Source organism: Phyllobates terribilis, unplaced genomic scaffold (assembly GCF_046119375.1).
Source record: "Phyllobates terribilis strain yellow unplaced genomic scaffold, ASM4611937v1 Scaffold_1__5_contigs__length_1240528914, whole genome shotgun sequence".
NCBI lineage: Eukaryota > Metazoa > Chordata > Amphibia > Anura > Dendrobatidae > Phyllobates > Phyllobates terribilis.
The window spans coordinates 908,469,541-908,490,128 of NW_027362761.1; the positions used below are offsets into that span (position 1 = coordinate 908,469,541).

Below are 20,588 nucleotides of genomic sequence, written 5' to 3' on the forward strand. Positions count from 1 at the left end.
AGATGTCCCGTTGTTGTAGGTCTGGTGTGTTACATGCTGCTGGTCATATCAGCAATCCGTTTCTGCCGCGGCTCCTGCTGTAAATAGACGTCCCGTTGTAGGTCTGGTGTGTTACATGCTGCAGGTCATATCAGCCCTCCGTTTCTGCCGCGGCTCCTGCTGTAAATAGACTTCCCGTTGTTGTAGGTCTGGTGCGTTACATGCTGCAGGTCATATCAGCCCTCCGTTTCTGCCGCGGCTCCTGCTATAAATAGACGTCCCGTTGTTGTAGGTCTGGTGTGTTACATGCTGCTGGTCATATCAGCCCTTAGTTTCTGCTGCAGCTCCTGCTGTGAATAGACGTCCTGTTGTTGTAGGTCTGGTGTGTTACATGCTGCAGGTCATATCAGCCCTTAGTTTCTGCTGCAGCTCCTGCTGTGAATAGACGTCCTGTTGTTGTAGGTCTGGTGTATTACATGCTGCAGATTTCACCTATTGCAATTCGCTGCAAGTCTTAATGCAAGGCCACGGCCCCACTATGAGTATTCGGTCAGTATTTTCTCTCAAGAGTGGGAGCTAAAACCAGGAGTGGGTGATAAATGCAGAATTGGTGACTTGTTTCTATTATACCTTTTCTCTGATTGTTCCTCACCTGGTTTTGGCTCCCACTCTTGAGAAAAAATACTGACCGAATACTGATAGTGAGGCCGTGGCCCAAATCTGTATGTAGCACGTGTGGATTTTGAAGAGGGTGCTCAACAGCAGTAAAATGCGCCACATTTCACGTCACAGTGTCCGTTTCCTATCTGCTGTCAGCGTGCAGCTCGTGGTCCAGAAGACCAAGTCGGGGTGCGCAGCTATACTGCTCTATAGGGGAATTTACAAAACCATTGCTTGGGAAAAGAACTGTTCTCTTTAAGGGTTATTTCCAAAAATTATCATCTATCCAAAGACTTGATTTTGCTCCATTCATTATCTATGGGCCTGTCAGAGATCGCCAAACATTGCATTCACCTGCCTATATCAGTCCCATAGTGAATGAATGGAGCGATGGCGCATATGCATGCTCTCCATTCCTAGAGGGCTTTTCAGAGCTCTATTTAGTGAATCAGCGTGGGTCATAATAGTTTTACCCCAACTGATCTGCACATTAGCACTCATCCTCCGGATAGTTTATAACGTTTATTGTTGGAATGACCCTTTAACTACCAATGATAAGCTTTCATTGGTAACTACCTTTTGTTTTACCTTGTATTGTTTGATTAATCATTCTTGCTGCATCTTCCAGTATGTCGTGGTCATTGTTCTATTCATTTGTCCATTGTGGCTGAGGTACTAAACTACATGCGCCAGAAATCTGGCTTGATTTCTGCCAAAAAAATCTGCCTCAGACGACATTTAAAATTTCGACTTGCTCAGTAAGGGTCCTTATCTGCAGGAAAAAAGGGTATGATTTAAATTGTGATCCCGTGCACCAAAATCGCCCCACAATTTACAATAATGTAGTTGACCAAAATAAGCCAACTAACAGATGCTGTAAGTAAGATTGGACAGTGTAAAGATCAAACTGCATAAGCCACTGGAGCATTTTAGAGGGATTTTACATCTTACATACTACATTCCCCAATGTAAAATAAAATCACCATGTACTGACACCAGGTCTTCTGAGGTTCACATGACATTGTCTGCATGGCTCACATAGCATAATAATCAGTGGCTGCTATTGAGCTGTAGTGCTCTCTTTTCTGTCAGAAGAACCTCGCATATGTGAGCGCTGCAGCCCATTAGCCATGATGATTGGCTGCAGGGCTCCCATAGCATAACAATGTCACATGAGCTTCGGGAGACTTGGTGCCAACATCGCTGTAACTGCGCCAGTACAGGAGGTGCCTTGTCTGTTGATGCTGTCTAAAAGTTATGGCATGTATACACTACAGGGTCTCTCTGCCTATGGTTTTTCCTCTTGTCCAACCCAATTTTTATTGGATGTATCAACACGTTATATATATTTTTTAAATGATCAAATAAAGAATTTTTTTCTACATTTTATACTGGAACTGGATCAACTTTTCTTCTGTGCATGTGTACACTGCGTCTTTTTACAGATTTTGTTTCGCAGCTCTGCTTATAAAAACGTTTGAAAAAGCACTCAGAGTGCTCGAATGAATCATCTTATTTGTTTCACCGGAAAAATGACGTGCTGTTTATTTGTTTAGTCTTTTGTGCGTCTTTTAAACATTTCATGCTTTCAAAGATGTCAAGTGGTTCAAAGAAGTGACGTGTACTTTCTGCTGGTGTTTTCTGCTGGGAAGACGCTACATACTATACAACAGGAAGGCTAAAAGAAACCACCCAGAAGATGCTTGAGCTTCTTTTTGAGCATTTTGTAAGTGAGAGTTATATTCCTTGCAAAATGGATTTTGAAAGGTGCCAATAAAAAGACACTGAAAAAGCGCTCAAAACATTGACATAAAAAACCACTGACAAAGTACTTGAGAACAAAACCAAAAAAATGCGAAAAGAAACACACTTTGCTTACAAAATGCAGAGAAAACCCAAGAATCAATGAGTGGTTCCTGAAGCGTCTTCTGCTTGAAAAACAGACATTTTTGACCAGTGGCAAAAGACGCAGTGTGAACATACCCTTGGACAGCTTTAGGAACTCTGTCCCATTACACCAGACATTGTACTGTAGAAATCCCCTTGTAGACAGGACACTGCTCGTGACCCTTCTGGTCTCCTAGTACATTTCTGGCCTCAGTAATGTACCATAGTGATTACCTGCAGCGCTCACTTGGGTAGTTAGGGATGTCATTGCTGCAGCATAGTGACCCAAATTGTTCTTAATACAGTAAAAATCCCGTTAAATTTAAAGAATATCTGAATTGTAATTCACACAAGGTTAATGATTGGTTGGTTTAGTCCACATTCCCACTATGAGTTTTTGATGTTACAGATTTTTTTGCACCTATTAAGTAAATCTGGTTACTTGCGTTTTTTCATTGTGTTTTTGAGTACGTTGTTTTACATGCGTTTTGGACGCTGCGGTTTTTTTTTTTGTCGTTAGTATGTCATGTTTTAAATCTGCTTTTTTTTATACTGCCTGGTGTTTGGCTTTGACAATGCTTTATTGATACAGTCATGTGTGGATTACTTGCCTTTTGATGCATTTCTGCCATGGAAACGTACTAAAAAATGCATATGCCTTCTTTACCTACGGATTTTCCGCATCTAATGCAAGTCTATGAGAAAAATCTGCACTTAAAGCGCACCTGTCAGGATTGTGCTCAGTAAACCACATACACTGTCTGGTGGACGACATTACACTGATTAATATGATACCTTGGTTGATGAAATCCGTCCTGTGGTTCTTGTGTAATCTTTACTTTCAGTTTAGAGATAAAGATATTCTCGTGCTTCGGGTTGGCCTGTAGGGGGCGCTCTATCTGGTGCTCAGCTTATGTATTCATCTGTATGATCTTATGACAGCTCACTGTGCCTTCACTGACCTGCCTCTTATTACCTAGCCCCGCACTACTATATTTATTAATGATCTAGTGGAAGGGTTGCATAGTAAAATAGCAATATTTGCAGATGATACTAAACTTTGTAAAGTAGTTAATACAGATGAGGATAGGGCACAGCTACAGGAGGATTTAGATAAATTGGGGAGTTGGGCCAAAAAATGGCAAATGGGGTTCAATGCCGATAAATGTAAGGTCATGCACATGGGAAAGAAAAACAGCAGTCACCCATACATATTAAATGGGAAACCGTTGGGGAAATCTGACATGGAGAAGGACCTGGGCGTCTTGGTTAATAGCAAATTAAATTGGAGTGCCCAGTGTCAGGCAGCAGCTGCGAAGGCAAATAGAGTCATGGCATGCATCAGAAGAGGAATAGGGGCATATGATGAGAACATTGTTCTTCCTCTGTATAAAGCGCTGGTAAGGCCGCACTTAGAATATTGTGCACAGTTCTGGGCTCCGGTGCTCAGGAAAGACATATTGGAACTAGAGAGGGTACAAAGGAGGGCGACTAAGGTAATAAAGGGAATGGAGGGACTAGAATACCCAGAGAGGTTGTCAAAATTAGGCCTATTTACATTGGAAAAGAGAAGGCTTAGGGGAGACCTCATAAACATGTATAAATACATCAGGGGGTAGTACAGAGATCTCTCCCATGACCTGTTTATACCAAGGATGGTGACAAAGACGAGGGGGCACACTATGCGTCTGGAGGAAAGGAGGTTCCTGCACCAGCATAGAAGGGGATTCTTTACGGTCAGAGCCGTGAGACTCTGGAACTCTCTGGGAGAGGAAGTGGTGATGTCCAACTCACTTAATGAGTTCAAGAGAGGCCTGGATGCCTTTCTTGAGAACAATAAAATTACATCTTATGCTTAGTTAATTAATCCAGGGATTTAATCTGACTGCCAGATTGGTGTCGGGAAGTGAATTTTTCCTCAATGATGTAAATTGGCCTATACCGCATGGTATAGGAATAGCGGAATAGCTGCAGTGCACAAGAAATAGGCTGAACTGGATGGACGCTTGTCTTTTTTCAGCCTTATAAACTATGTAACTATGTAACTACTAGATGCATTATGTAAAATAGGAGGCAGGTCAGTGAAGGCACAGCAAGCTGTCATAAGAGCATACAGATGAATATGTAAGCAGAGCGCCCTTCCCAGGCCGCCCCGAAGCTCGAGCATATCATCATCTCCAAACTGAAAATAAAGATTACACAAGAACCACAGGACGGATTTCATCAACCAAGGTATCATGTTAATCAGTGTAATGGCGCCCACCTGACAGTGTATGTAGTTTACTGAGCACAATCCTGCTGACGGCTGCGCTTTAAAACTTAGCGTACTTGCAAGACAAATTGGCATGTTACAGATTTGAAACTCGCACCGCAGGTCAGTTCACACTGAGTAAAATAGAAGCACAGTGGGAATGAGATTAAATTCCAAGCACTTTGCTGCAACTGTAAGGCTGTGTTCACACATTGCATTTTTTCAGCGTTTTTCTGATGCGGTTTTTATGCAATTTTTCAGCTTCGTTTTACAGTACCAGCAAAGTCTATGAGATTACAGAAATCTCATGCACACACCTTGGTTTTTATTTGATCAGTATTTTGTGCTTTGCATATTTTTTTAAAGATAGAGCATGTCACTTCTTTCAGCGTTTTTCACCCATTGGAAGTAATAGGTGGTGAAAAAAACTGTCCAAAAACACAGGTGTCAGTTTTTTTTTCAGCGTTTTTTCACTGTTTTTTGTGCCAAAACCAGAATGAGATATATATTTTTTTTCACTGAACTTCATGTACATGCGTAAAGAGACAAAAGGACAGTGAAAAAAAACACAGCAAAAAAGCAAGAAAAATCCTGAACAAACCTCCTGGCAAGAGATCAGGTTTTGCTGCTGAAGAAACACAATGTGTGAACATGGCCTAAAACGCTAGGGTTTTTAACGCAGCTTCAAAAACACACCAAAACCCATCATGGGCACACAGCCTTAGTTGTTTCCATAACATGGCTCATATAGGTCATTGGATGCTCATGAACATCTGTGTACAACACGCAGCCTTTGTTCCATGACCGGGTGTGTCGTCTGTTATGAAGGAAGCCATGTTGAAAGATATAATACCTGTGCACTATTGTAGTACTGAGCTGGAGACATACAAGTGCATCTCACAAAATTAGAATATCATCAAAAAGTTAATTTGTTTCAGTTCTTCAATACAAAAAGTGAAACTCCTATATTATAAAGAGTCATTACAAACAGAGTGATCTATTTCAAGTGTTTATTTCTGTTAATGGTGATGATTATGGCTTACAGCCAATGAAAACAAAAAAGTCATTATCTCAGTAAATTGAAATAATGAAGAAAAAACACCTGCAAAGGCTTCCTACGCATTTAAAAAGGTCCCTTATTCTGTTTCAGTAGGCTCCACAATCATGGGGAAGACTGCTGACTTGACAGATGTCCAGAAGGCAGTCATTTACCCACTCCACAAGGTCCCTGAGTTCCAATTTTCATTTGGAAAATCAAGGTCCCAGAGTCTGGAGGAAGAGTGGAGAGGCCACAATCCAAGCTGCTTGAGGTCTAGTGTGAAGTTACCACAATCAGTGATGGTTTGGGGAGCCATGTCATCTGCTGGTGTAGGTACACTGTGTTATATCAAGACCAAAGTCAGCGCAGCCATGTACCAGGAAATTTTAGAGCACTTCATGCTTCCCTCTGCCGACAAGCTTTTTGGAAATGGAAATTTCATTCTCCAGCAGGACTTGGCACCTGTCCACACTGCCAAAAGTACCAATACCTGGTTTAATAACAACAGTATCACTGTGCTTGATTGGCCAGCAAACCCGCCTAACCTTAACCCCCATGGAGTTTGTCAAGAGGAAAATGGGAGACACCAGACCCAACAATGCAGACGAGCTGAAGGCTGCTATCAAAGCCTCCTGGGCTTCCATAACACCTCAGTAGTGCCACAGGCTGATCGCCTCCATGCCACGCCGCATTGATGTAGCAATTGATGCGAAAGGAGCCCCGACCAAGTATTGAGTGCATTTACTGAACATTAGGGTTGAGCGAGTATGTTCTGTCCGAGTACGCTCGGGCCGAGCTCCGAGTATTTACAGCTGCTCCCGTGTGCATGATTTGCAACTGTTTGACAGCTTTATTACATGTGAGGAATGTGTAAGAAATAGACATTCCTCACATGTAATAAAGCTGTCAAGCAGTCGCAAATCATGCACAGGGAGCGATATAACCATATCACCGAGCAGCTATAAATACTCGAAGCTCGGCCCGAGCATACTCGGCGAAAGGGTTAATAGAACATACTCGCTCAACACTACTGAACATACATTTCAGTAGGCCAACATTTCGGATTTTATAAACATTTTTCAAGCTGTTGTTATAAAGTATTCTAATTTACTGAGATAATGACTTTTGTGTTTTCATTGGCTGTAAGCCATAATCATCAACATTAACAGAAATAAACACTTGATATAGATGACTCTGTTTGTAATGACTCTTTATAATATATGAGTTTCACTTTTTGTATTGAAGAACTGAAACAAATTAACTTTTTGATGATATTCTAATTTTGTGAGATGCACCTGTACATGTGCTATACTAAGGAACGAGCGCTGTGTTCTGGTGTCTGGGGCAGCAGATAGTTACATTGTTAGCTTTCTCACCTATTTTATAATGTATGCAAATAATTAAAAAAGTCCCTTTTTTGTTATGCTCTTATTGCAGAAATAACTTACAGGCGTTATCCAACATTGACATTTTTTTTTTAAACGGCTGTCAATTTTGTAAAACAACAAACACAATAATACTTACCTAGTCTCTCTGTCCCTCTGATCCAGGGCTGATTATCGTGCAGCGATTTTGGGTTTTGTTTCTGTGCAGCCAGCAAGTGACTGCTGTGGCAACTGATTGGTTGTAGTGGTCTCATGCTGGCCATATTCCTAATGAAGGCAATAAATGCTTAATGTATAGTTAAAGGGGTTGTCCATTGTTAAATACAAATTTCTTAGCCGTAGATTGTTAAAAAAATACCAAACAGATGGATACTGTCTGTTGTCACCTCTGCGGATCCAGCACGGTCCACTCTAATGGTCGTTGGCGGCCCTGAAAGCGATGACTGCACCGATCAGATGTTACAGGACCTCTGAAGACTGCAGCAGTCAGGGGACTAAAACAGCGAGGATGTTTCCCTGATTATGTGCTGTTCCTTTTTAACTTTAGACAACCTCTTTAAAATACCTGGCACTCTCCATTTTACTCTTACAGGCACAGTTCCTCTGATTCCCAGTTTACCCCCCAATTGTATGTGTATAGTACTTCTATAGACTGGTACATTCCCCCAGCTGTTGGATTGACAAACTAAGACAAGGGGGGTCTTGGAAAACCATATGGTGTATTTTTAAATACTAGAAATTATGCTTTACCTGTACAAGCCAAGCAGCAGAAAACCGCTTCAGTTTTGATGCACAGCCTGCAGCCACAACCTGTAAAAGCACCCTAAACCATAATTAACAGAAAGACGCAACCACACTTATAGGGAATCTGTCAGCAAATCAATGTCCTTACTGCTGCTGAGATCTCACACTGCTCAGTACAAGCTGCAGAATATACTTGGATTCAGGAGCTCTCTCACATCAGCTGGACTCATAAAATATTCATTTTATTATCACAATTAGGCCACTTTCACACATTCACTATTTGGTCAGTATTTTACATCTGTATTTTTCACCCCCTCCTGGTTTTGCCTTACAAATACAGAAGTGGTGACGTGTTTCTATTATACTTTTCCTTTGATTGTTCCACTCCTGATTTTGGCGTAAAAAACTGACCAAATACTGAACGTGTGAAAGTGGACTTATACAGATTTACTGACATGGATTTTCAGTCAGTACACATTAGTCGTCAGGTCTAATGGATCTATTTAATAATGTATGCATTTTATGTTGGGAAATCTAGAAGTGTGTACAATATGTAGCAGGGTTTTGGAAAGAGTCCTTCTGGCTGTTCCAGTGAATAGCATCAGAGGAAACCCAGGCACCAAAAAACTTTGTATGATGACTCATGTTTTTATAGGTTCCTCCTGATTTTTTTTATAGATTCACCCCTGGTCTAGCTCCATTGCTCCAATGGTCCCTGCCTATTTTGCAGTAAAGATGTCATGTTCTTCATCCATGTGACCACTGCAGCAATCACTGGTTTAGTGATCACGAGCCGTACATGCCAGTGCTCAGGCTATTAACTGACTGCAGCGGTCATGTGCAGGGCCAGTTTTTATTTTTATATCGCCACTTTCTGAGAGCCATAGTTAATTGTATTTTATGGTACAATTACTGGGTATATGTAGTATAGTGTTTAAAGTATATTAAATTATATATATTATATACAGTGATTTTGGTGCCAACGATGTCTGAACAGTTTTATATTACGTTTATGGTACTGATTAAGAATATGACTTTAGTTTTGCCAGATTGGCTCTAGTTTCTGAGATAGTTAATAATTAATTACAGTAGAATTCTGACTTCAAAATGTCGCTTTTATGGGATTGTAAGCCTACAAATTGAAGTAAAAATAATTATATGGGATATTTCATTGCCTAAGACACTGTTAAAGAGTCAAAAGACAGACCAAAAAGCCAACTGCTATTGCATTTGTTATCACACAAGTCGCATTGGGGGAATGCATTATTTTCATGGATGAATAATCTCAAAAACTAGAACAAATTCAGCAAAAGTAATTGGAGTTTTGAATTCAGCACCCTCAAAATACCATAAATCCACTCAAAAACTTTGGCACCTGAAATTTTTTTACATTTTTTTTGCTGACCTGTGTAATGGATTTTTAGGATGGGTATCAATATCTGATTGGTGGGGGCCCGACATCCTCCACCAATCAATAGTTCTCAGTACTGGCAGCTGGATGTTTGCAGTTGCAGAAGAGCTGAACAGCACAGCTCCGTACACTGTGTAGTGGGTACTGCAGATCCACTCTTAATCACTCGAAAAGGTGGCGGATCTGCAGGACCCAAGGATAGGTCAACAATATCAAAATACTGAAACAATCCTTTAAATAGAACCTGTCATCTGGTTCATGCTGCACGAATCACAGGCAGCATAAATCAAGCACTCAAACGCTGCAGCATTTAGGAGAAGACCTACTTTGAAAAAATAGCTGGAGAGAGACTATGCTACTTGGATGACAAGTCTGAGGCAAGTCGCCAGCAGCTTTATCCTGCCCCATTCCCCTAGACCAGGGATGCCAAACACAAACTCACAGAGGACCAAAAGGAAAAACTTGGACAAAGTCCAACCAGTATACAGTATAATGGCCCCACATAGTCCTCCATACAGAATAATGGCCCAACAAGTTCCTTCATACAGTATTATGGGCCCGACATAGTCTTCCATACAGAATAATGGGCCCCACACAGTCCTCCATACAAAATAATGGGCTCCACACAGTCCTCCATACAGAATAATGGGCCCCACACAGTCCTCCATACAGAATAATGGGCCCCACACAGTCCTCCATACAGAATAATGGGCCCCACACAGTCCTCCATACAGAATAATGGGCCCCACACAGTCCTCCATACAGAATAATGAGCCCCACACAGTCCTCCATACAGAATAATGGGCCCCAAATAGGGGTGGTGGTTGCGGTGTTGCAGGCCAAATAAAACCTCCCTGTGGGCCAGATTTTGACAACTGTGCCCTAGACTGACAAGCCTCTCCTTATACACACACATAGAGAGATGTTTCAGTTTAGTGGAGCAAGGCAGGAAAAAGTTGCCGGCAACCAGCCTCGCACTGGTCATCTGAGACGTATAGTCCTGGCTGGATTTCAAAGTATGTTATGTAACATACCTGGCTGCAAAAACAGGCTGCAGCAAGTGTCTGCTACATGCTGCCGTGATTCAGGTTCCCTTAAATCAACTATTTTCCCCACCTAATCTGTAAACACTTGATTACGTCTCACAAAGTAAGTTGTATTTAGCAGACTTGCAGAACATTGCACAACATGAAAATCCACAGATCCTACTTTTGCTATTTGACATTAGTTTAGATTTTTTTTTGGAGGATAAATACTGTTACTTTCTTTATAGGAACATGGTTGGCCATAAATGAAATAATCATTTAATTTCTGGACACAACAGAAAGTATCTTGTGTTCCTCTGTGATGTTAAATGTAAAGGTCATTAGCAAGTAGCATTTGGAGTCTCCGGTATCATCTGGTTACAGGCATTAGCTTGTGTCATGCTGCATAGTCTGCATCTTGAATGTATGACCCGGCTCTTTTGAACATAAATTGTAACCTAAAAGGTGTTATCTGGGACTTTTATTATTATTTTTACATATGGAGCTAAGAACTTACAGGCAAGTAGTTACTCATTACCCGCCTGTTCTGCTCGGCACTGATATCTGGCGGCTCAAAGCAGTCATGGACCGCTCCTGCCGGTGATTCTGCGCTTTCGTTGATGTCACATCATCAGCAGAGTAGCATCTTCTCTTCCTCTCTGCTCTGTTGATGGGGCTTCTCTGCCAATGTCATGTTGATTGAACGCCTTCCTGTTGCTTAAAGAGGTTGTCCACTACTATAGAGAATGCCCCAATGTATTTAAATGGTGAAAATAATTTTTTTGTAAATACCTTCTGTTGTGAGTCTTGTCTGTGAGTGGCGCTATTGCTGAAAGCTTTCACCGGGCATCACATGACCCGGCTTCACCCGGCTCTGACATCCGCTGATGTCACTTCAAGTTCCGGCTGCAGCCGGGCGTGACCCAGTGAGGCGCACCCCCTGATTGATGGGCTGTGGCCGGCGTTTCACCGTAATTTACAGCCCAGCATCCACTGCACGCTTTTCCTCTTCTCATTCATTGGGAAAGCGCGCGGTGGATGCTGGGCGTGGAGAAGGGTGAATATGCATTCTCTTTAGTAGCGGGCACAGAGGATCACTGCTGACACTGTGCGCACGCTATTAAAGAAATGAATATTCACCCTTCTCCACTCCCATGGGCATGTAGAAGGGTGAATATTCATTTCCCTTTAGCAGCGGGCACACGTTATAGCTGCAGTGTGCCCCCCTCCTCCTCTGCCGCCGCAAACCCCCCCCCCCCCCCACTATCCACCATTGGAATATGTATATACTCGAGTATAAGCCAAGGGGGGGCTTTTTCAGCCTAAAAAATGGGCTGAAAAAGTCGCCTTCTACTCGAGTATATACGGTATTTGTTCCAAAAGGGTGTGCTATCAAATATTAAGTTGAAAGTACCAACAATTTTGTCCAATCCATTTTTGGGGTTTTGTGTGAAATTATGTCCAATTTGTCTTTTTTTTGTGTTCCACTTTCAATACAAACAAAGGAAGTATATATATGCTTATAACAAAATGTGTAATTGCAATAATTTTCTGTGAGAAATACTTAATTTTCTGGAACAATTTTAAGGGTGCCAACACTTTTGGCCATGACTGTATATGCTGCATACTCCATACTCCGATTCTGCTTGTATTTAGATCATTTGTGTTATCTTGCAGTACTGCCCCCAGTGAAAACTTTTATAACACCCACTTTGACTTCAATTCATTAGGTCCCAAATACTTTAAAGGGAACTTGTCACCAGAAAAAAACGCTGTTAGGCTATGTTCACACATCATGTTTTTTTTTTTTTGCGTCACAAATCTGAAGCAAAACTTTATCTTCAGGGGCATTTTGTTCAGTATTTTTCTTGCAGTTTTGATGCTTTTTTGGTACATTTTTCAGTGGTCTTTTCACTGTCCTCTCTATTTATGCATGTTCATAAAGTTTTGTGAAAAAAAGAACCCCATTCTATTTTGCCATCAAAAACGCTGATGCAAATTTTGGTGTGGTTTTTTTTCAGTGTTTTTTTTCACCACCCATTACTTCCTATGGGTGAAAAAACGCTGAAAGAAGTGACCTGCTCTATTTTCCAAAAAACCATGCAAGGCACAAAATATGGAACCAAAAAAACCCCATGATGTGTGAACAGAAAATTCTGGTTTCTCATAGACTTTGCTGGTACTGCAAAAGGCAGCTGAAAATTTGCATAAAAATCTGCAGCAAAAAACGCTGAAAAAAACCCAATGTGTGTGAACATAGCCTTAATCTGTAGGTTAATAACGTTACTAATCTGCCCGGCGCCTGCACTTAGCCGAATGCTACGGGGAGAAAATGAACTTTGTTTGCTGGCAGCATTCGGTTTCAGTCACGGTATGCGGTTATATTCACTAGTGATTCAATTGGGGTAACGACCCACAATGGACGTGCACGGGAAGACCCCTGACAAGCATGGTGTGCTGCTCTTACTTTCTCCTTGCTGTCTGTATTGTTTCAGGCTGTAGATATGGAGGAGAAGACACTGCAGCCTGCAGGGATGTGTATACAGGCTGTGTACCAATGTACAGAGAGGAGAGAGAACCTATGGCAAATTGTAAGGGGTAATCATGCTCTCTCCGTCCTCAGTGTTTGTGAGTACAATGGAGACGAGATTTCTCATGATCTGTAGAAGAAGAAATCGGTCCAGCAATAAAGCTGTACTGATGCATAAGAGTTAGTGAAGTCAACTGCATCATCCTGGACACCGACCTAACATCCAGCATGTATAACTGGGAGGAACATGGGAAAAGTCACACGACCAAAGTCCTACACCAGAAATGTGAAACTAAGATAAGCCTGCAAACTGCATATGGTGAGGGATGAATATGAGTGAAAGGACTTAGGATAAAAATAAAATGAGCAAATACCCTGCAGTAAGAAAATAAGTAAATAGTAATAATACATGTAAATATCATAGGGAACTTGGTTGACCCTATTTTGCTCAAAAGAGCATAGAAGTCATCCCACCGCGACAAGGTGTACCCAATCTGGATGGTCCGTAACTCTTGTAGCCCACCTTGCTACGTGCCTGCAGGGCTCAAAATAGACGCAGAGCAGGACCCAGACCTGACTGTTACAACATCTGCCTGTGTAAAGCTAAATAGAAAAAATGGCCAGCCCAAAAAGGGCGAGCCAACACCCCTGTATGTACAAAGTACACAAAACAAAACCAAAGAGATGATTGAAGCTTGAAAATTAGATAACCAACATGTAAAAAGGTGAGTACAGCCTTTAGCAATAGTGTAGCAGACAGGAAGCAGGTTGAGGCATGACATATTGGAAGCCTATTTTTTAACCAGGGGCGATATTGGTGCCTGAAGGGATAAGAAGTGCGACCGACAGAATGTGTTTTTTTGGATTCATGCCCAGTTTTTTCATATAATAATGCAAATTGTGAGTTAGGCCTTTTTTGATTAAACTAATGAAAAGCGAATAGTGCACCTGTTCTGATCATATATTTTGTTATTTGGAGCACAAGCGTGCCGTCTGTGAGTCATAGATCGCATATGACGGGAGTGTGGCCCTTCAAGCGTAAGCCTGCCCAGCGATGTTAAATATGTGGTGTGCAAATACTCGTCATTTGCCTTATGAGGGATAAATGGATATTTTATTGTGTAGACTGTATCCTCACTTCCTCAGATATTAAAATATTGTTTCCCTGCACAATATTGGATTTTTTGTATCCACTTTTTGTTTACTTTTGTATTATTTCTAATATTAGTAATAGCATCAGAGAAAAGATGAGCAAATGACCTAAATGGACTCCTATAGTTTATGGGGGGGAGAAGAGGGGAAGATTCCAGATGATCTGAAGTCTGCAGTACTGGGGATTTGCTTTGTTTGCTGATATTGTAGTACAAGGGTTTATTTTACAGATACATAAGATGGATAGTGATAGTTTTTGTGGCTAACTGTATTATCTTTTTCCAGGCAGTGAGTGAAAAGGCTGCTAACAATGGACACGGCTAATGAAAGTTTTGTTCCAACTATTACTGAACTTGAAGGATATCTTACTGAACACAATTCCAATGTGGTATGGCTGCTTGTTGGTAAGTTCCAATATATAAAGCTCTTGTTCTCCAGTCTGTCTCCTTTATGAAAGTCACATACTGGATTGTTTGACTGGCAAATTTAGTGGTTTGCATTTTATTCCCAACAGGATCTTTTAAAGGGAACCTGCCAGTCAATTCTTGCTGCCCAAACCACAGGTAGCATTAATCAGAGCCTGGACGCACGATTGTAGCAAGCACGTTCTTCTTTGAAACATACTGGCATTTCAGAGAAAACATAGTTTAAAGAAGGAATGAGATTAGTCCGACACCAACATCCTTAGTTGATGGACAGGTCTATCTTACATGTGTATATCTGGTGTCAGACCAGTGTGGTTTTTCCTTATGGTCCCCAGCTGGATCTTTAAAGTATATTTTTTCTGAAATGCAGAGTGTTTCAAAGAAAAACATACCCATACCATGGTCTGATTCATTCTCCCAGTGGTTTTGGGCATCATTAATTGACTGAGAGATTCCCTTTCGGCTCATCTGTTGGTTTAATATTCTGCCACATATGAGAGTCTGCTCTCCGATTTTATATATATATATATATATATATATATATATATATATATATATATATTTGAAACATTCTCTTAAAACCTTAAAACATTCTCTCTCTCTCATTATTCTGGCATTTGGCAAATATTAAAAATGATGGTAATCCTAATTGACGTAAAACAGGAAAGGTTTATTCTTATTTCATGTCAGATATTGAGAAAAACATGCATATGTGTCTTTTTATATAGTGTATGTAAACTTCTGGTTTCAGCTGTATATGTGTATAATATATACTGTATATATATAATATAATATATGTTTCTAGTTAGATGGAACAACATTTTTGTACTCTTTTGGCTATTAGATTTACAGTCCTGTAGCTGTAATTTGCTGTACCTAACTTAACAGTTGTCAGAAGGAAAAGATCATGGTAATTAAAAGAAGTGTTACTCACCATTTGAATCCCCCCCACTGCTACAGCTTCACTGTTCTTGTGGTCTCCGCTGGACTGGAAGTGATGACCTGTCCATTCAGTTACCGGATGGATGAGGCCACTGATGGTTTGCTGGGTCAGGATTCTGATGAATGGGCAGTCATCACTTCCTGTCCTTGCGCAGACCACTGGGGTGTGGTGGTGCTAAGGCACCAGTTGTTTGGGGTGGTATGTGGCATTTCTTTATGTATTAACGATTGTTTCCCCTCGAGCAGCTTTTGAAAAGTAGTGAAAAAGTACAGGACATAAAATGGCCATTAACTTAAATAGGTGATGTGTGGGGCCTGAAATTGCCTGCGCCTGGCGTTATTGGTGTAGTCGCTCTCCGGCTACACTGCTGTAGACACATTACACGGTTATACACAGGCTACATCCTACAAGAGCTTTTTGTTTGGTTTTCTCTGCTGTGAATTTTTTTTGTCTTTTCTCCATTTTGAATCCTTCCTAATTTTGATGATCTGGTTGTCAGTTTCTACTTCTACTGTATTTAATATACTGGCGGTTACACATTTCCAGTTTCTGCCAGGAGCTGATATTCTGGCATGACATCCCCATTAGACAGCTGCCTCTGGTAGCGGTCTACCTCTGTGGTGGGTATGCCCTTTACATCACTTATGTTTGTTAGCTTTTGCATTTTGAAGCTTGTAAAAGTCTTAAAGGAGACAAGGAAAGTTAATATCTTTTACACCTTGAATCTTAAAGGTACAGTTTCTGTTCTGTGTGTTTCTGCCTTGTTCTGAATATGTGAGAGCCATTTTTGGCAGTACATTTGCAAATTTGTTGATCTTAAACTAATGCAAGAAACATTAGGAAAAAAAATAGATCTTAAATGTCTCAAAGTACTATAAACCCCTGTATGGAAATAGCATTGCACATGTTATTATTGATCCATTACTGATAGTATACAGTAATAAATGTTCTTCATTTAAAGGGGTATTCCCATCTAATAACATGATGGCATGTCGCTAGGCTATGCTATTACTTATGGTCATCAGTGGTCTTACCTGGACCCCTACAGACCTTGTGAATAAAGAACCTACAGTGCTAACTTACAGTTACGTCCTCATCATTGTAAGGATCTGATACTATTTGATGCCACTTTGCTAGTTGGGACATTCCCCTTTAACCAGTTTGATTGTGAATGTGACTACTGGCTGCTTTAATGCAATTTGGGAAATACAGATATGGAAAAATTGTATTTTTGTTTCTGTTTGCAATTCAATAATTTTTTATTTGATTGCAGCTACCATCTTATCCTGTGGATGGATTATTTATCTAACTTATTACAATTCCCGCAATGTAGGACTGATTTTAACACTGGTATTAAATAGGCTGTACAAAGATGGATACATTCATATTGGTGAGTTCTCTTCTAAAACATTTGTATCTTCTTACAAGAAAAAGATGCAGAACAATTCTCATGGCTTTATCTCACAAAGGTTAGTGTATGGCATATAAAAAGGAAGTTATGCAGACTTGCTGATTTTGCATAGATGTTTGGTGCTATTTTAACACTTTATCATGTGATGCATTTATAAAGTCATGGTTCACAGATTACTGTTTGTATACTCGGGAGTACGGGTCATTCAAGTTTGAAGGGAACGCGTCATCAGAAAATGACCTATTGTTTAAATCAGGTTTTTAATGTTAAATGGATTTATTTTCTATAAGTTTCTGTTCCAGTTTTCTATATCATTATTTAAAATTAGATTAAGATACTCACACTGACTACTAGGCCTAAGGGTATATGCACACGTTAAGTATTTGCCGCAAGCATGTCTGCATCAAAAACATGTATCTTGGCAGGAAAAAAAACGTTGCATTAAAACATGCACTTTTGCTTGCGCTTTAGTCCCCCACCTCCCCCCATTCATTAGAATGGGTGATAAATTGCTGCAAAACCGCTGTGAGAATTAACATTCTGCAGATTGGAAACCGCTTTAAATCTGCAAGGAAAAAATAAGCAGCGTGTGCAGATGATTTTGAAACGCTCATTCACTTTGCTCAGAGTGTAAAAATTGCATTTTTCGCAGCAAAAACACAAGGTGTGCACAGACCCGAAGATTAGACTCAGACTTCCTTTTTTTTTGAGCAGCTACATGGACATTAGCAGCAATAGGTCGACTCTGAATTGTATAGAAATATTTTCTGGCCATTCTCCAATTTTGGCAAAGGTCACTGTGAAGGGAGAGGGCGGAGGTGAGCTGTGAGCATCATCTATTTTGAGGATTTTTTTTCAGAAAATAAATTTAACATAAAACCCTAATTTAAACAATGTTAAATAGCCGACATTTGTCTCTAACAGCCGCGGACCAAGCTAAGCTCTACATGTAAGTGTAATTGTCAATCTCTGACAATGGCGTTTATTTGGGACACATGTTGGTGCTCGAGCATATCAATTCCCATTGGTGCGCTATGACATGATTGTGGGACCCCGATGAGTTACTGTGACAGGCTAGGGGGGTGCTGAATGATCATGTCACTGCCATCTTTGTCCTCCCCTGAAGCTCAGCTGTGTGTTGAGCTTTAAATGAGACCACAGTTTTGGTATTGTATTATGTAGTATAAGCGGTTGGATGATCTAATTCCTCAAGGAGATGAAAAAAATAACGTAAAAGCCTAAAAGTTCGAAACGCCCCCCTTTTCCCCCATTAAAAATAAAAAATAAATATATTTGCTATCGCTGCATCCATAAAAGTCAGAGCTTTAAAATATAAAATGAATTTCTGGTATCTTAATCATTAAGTGCAACAATGAGAAAAAAAAGCAGAATGCCGGAATTGTGGTTTTTGCATTTGTGCCGAATGCAAAACCACCCCTCCCTAAAAGGAAAAAAAAAAGCATTAAAAAGTGCCACAAAATGTCGTACCTACCCCAAATTTGTGTAACTAAAGCGCAAAAAAGCAAACCCACACAGCTCAGTCAGCAAAAAATGAAAAATGATACGGGTTGCGGAAATTGGTGACAAAATACAGTAATTTTATTTTTTTTATTTTTTTTTTACAAATCTAAATGTGTTTTTTCTCTATTTAAAGGATAGCAAATCTTTGTTTTGTTTCTCCCTAATCGTGCTGACCTGGAGAATCATAGTTCAAAGTAATTTTTACCACAAAATATATATGAACCCCCCCCCCCCCAAACAAAGTATGTTATATGGTAAAATGAATGGCGTTATTCAAAACTACGGCTTATCTGCAAAAACAACAAGCACTCATATGGCATGTCAACGGAAAAGTAAGCATTGTATGGCTCTTAGAAGAAAGGCGGGAAAAATGAAAGCGCAGGAATGAAAATTGGCTGCAGAGACAATGGGTTAAGTAAAGTTATTAGAGCTATAAGTAGGAGTTCACCCAATGACTGAAAACTGCTCCAACATGTAGTTTTAGGGATCGTGAGCAGAGATGAGCGAACCTGAACTGTAAAGTTCGGGGTTCAAACCGGACACTTAGTTCCTGGTGCTGAACACCGTACTCGGACTTTCCCTTGAAGTCCTTATTTCAGTTCGGGGAGAGAGGGAGAGATTTTTCAGCTCCAAAGCTTGGGTCCCCATTGATATTTATGGGGTTCAGGTTCAAGTTGGGGCCCAGTCCTGGTACCTGAACCGAACTTTGGACTAAAGTTCGGCTGAACCTGAACTTCCGCTGGTCCGCTCATCTCTAATCGTGAGATATATACACTGGCTATATATGAGAAACTTGGACACATTTCTATTGTAGAATTATTCCATTTTATTTGATTAAGCCATATTACTCCACAGATTAGATGTTAATAAGATTTCGTACACCTTTTCGTACACTTTTTCACAGGAGAGATGATAAATGACCCCCCCAGATCACTTGTGATTTTCAGGATTGGTGGAGGTCGAGTAGTCAGACCCCCAGCGATTCTACACTTACCATTTATCCTGTGACTAGGGGGTGCACGTTGTTTATTGGAATAGACAACCCCACTAATACACAGTTGAGCCCTACAAGTCACTAAGGTGGGAGCTGGTACATAACTGAGACAGTGTAGATGAATCTTCTTGCTAATTACTGTATTTTGCGTATTTTTCATATGTTTGATCCATTCTCCCACCTCATTTTTCCATAGGATCATTTTCGTTCTCCGTCCTTTCTGGAAAGATTATGTTACGTGAAATCTACTATATTACAGAGGACATGTCAATTAGGTATGTTTCTCACGTTGTTTTTCGTTTTGTCTAGATAGCAGTGGACAGATCTATAAAGTGCTGACAGGAACAGCCCCAGAATTCTGCCGGCTCTGCACAGACAAACTAATGAGCCCTTGGAAACATAAAGCTGACGACTGCGAACTGTACAAGCACTTGCATTGTCAGTTGTATGAAAAATAGATATTTCTTGTAATGTCCTAAGCTATAAGAAAATGGTGCTAGGTTGTGCTAGAATTGCACCTTTTTGAATGCAGATTGCGTGGTCTTTGCATGCCTCCATACTAACGTCATGGGGTTCCCCAGAAGAAGTCCATGTGGGCTCCACCAATATGCTAATAGCACGTTGTGCGTGGAATGCTGAGCCAGCAAAGTCCTCATGTAGAATAATCTATCAGCCTATTCATTTCCATAGTGTGGGCAAGAAGGGGTTAACATTTAAACCTACGGTATATGAAAAGTTGAGTGTCTCTCCAAATACTTTCACATACTTTCTTCTTGGAAGCTATTCAGTTTATCTGTAATCCATGTGTTAGTTGAAGGAACCTGAACTGATCAGACATTTCACAAGAAAGTCATCAAAATACTTTTTACCATAAGCATGCCCCCTCTGCAGAGCAGAGTATGTGTATTTATGTGAGATTAGCAGCGTTTTTGGAGCAGAACTGCCATGTTTTTGAGGAGGATTTTAAGAGATTCCATTTACAGTAGTTGCCTCTCAGTTTCTGCTCCCAAACCTCCTCGTAAAACTCTATATGCACATAGCCATACACTTTATAGGACACCTGTCCTTAGCGTAATTCTTTCTCATGAATTATATCATTAGACCATTAGGTCTGTGGTCACAATCTGGAAATCAATTTAAAAGAGTGACTAAGCTTTTTTATATAACTAATTATTGATCAGCCTTTGCAAAGTTATTTGTCTCAATCTCTTGCAAACACTGTGCTGCAGTG

At 40.5% G+C, this 20,588-nt stretch overlaps 1 protein-coding gene across 12 annotated transcripts in view; it reads left to right on the plus strand.

The window, feature by feature from the left end:
* Positions 1–20,588, plus strand: part of BLTP1 (bridge-like lipid transfer protein family member 1) — a 303,862-nt gene that overhangs the window by 1,028 nt on the left and 282,246 nt on the right. For 11 of the 12 annotated variants that reach the window (XM_073641272.1, XM_073641320.1, XM_073641292.1 and 8 more), the window contains exons 2-4: positions 14,349–14,467; positions 16,705–16,821; positions 19,554–19,632. In XM_073641272.1, the coding sequence (XP_073497373.1) occupies positions 14,374–14,467; positions 16,705–16,821; positions 19,554–19,632 (290 nt within the window). In that variant the 5' untranslated portion in view covers positions 14,349–14,373. The remainder of the gene's footprint in view (positions 1–14,348; positions 14,468–16,704; positions 16,822–19,553; positions 19,633–20,588) is intronic. The other variant, XM_073641282.1, reaches the window with a different exon arrangement.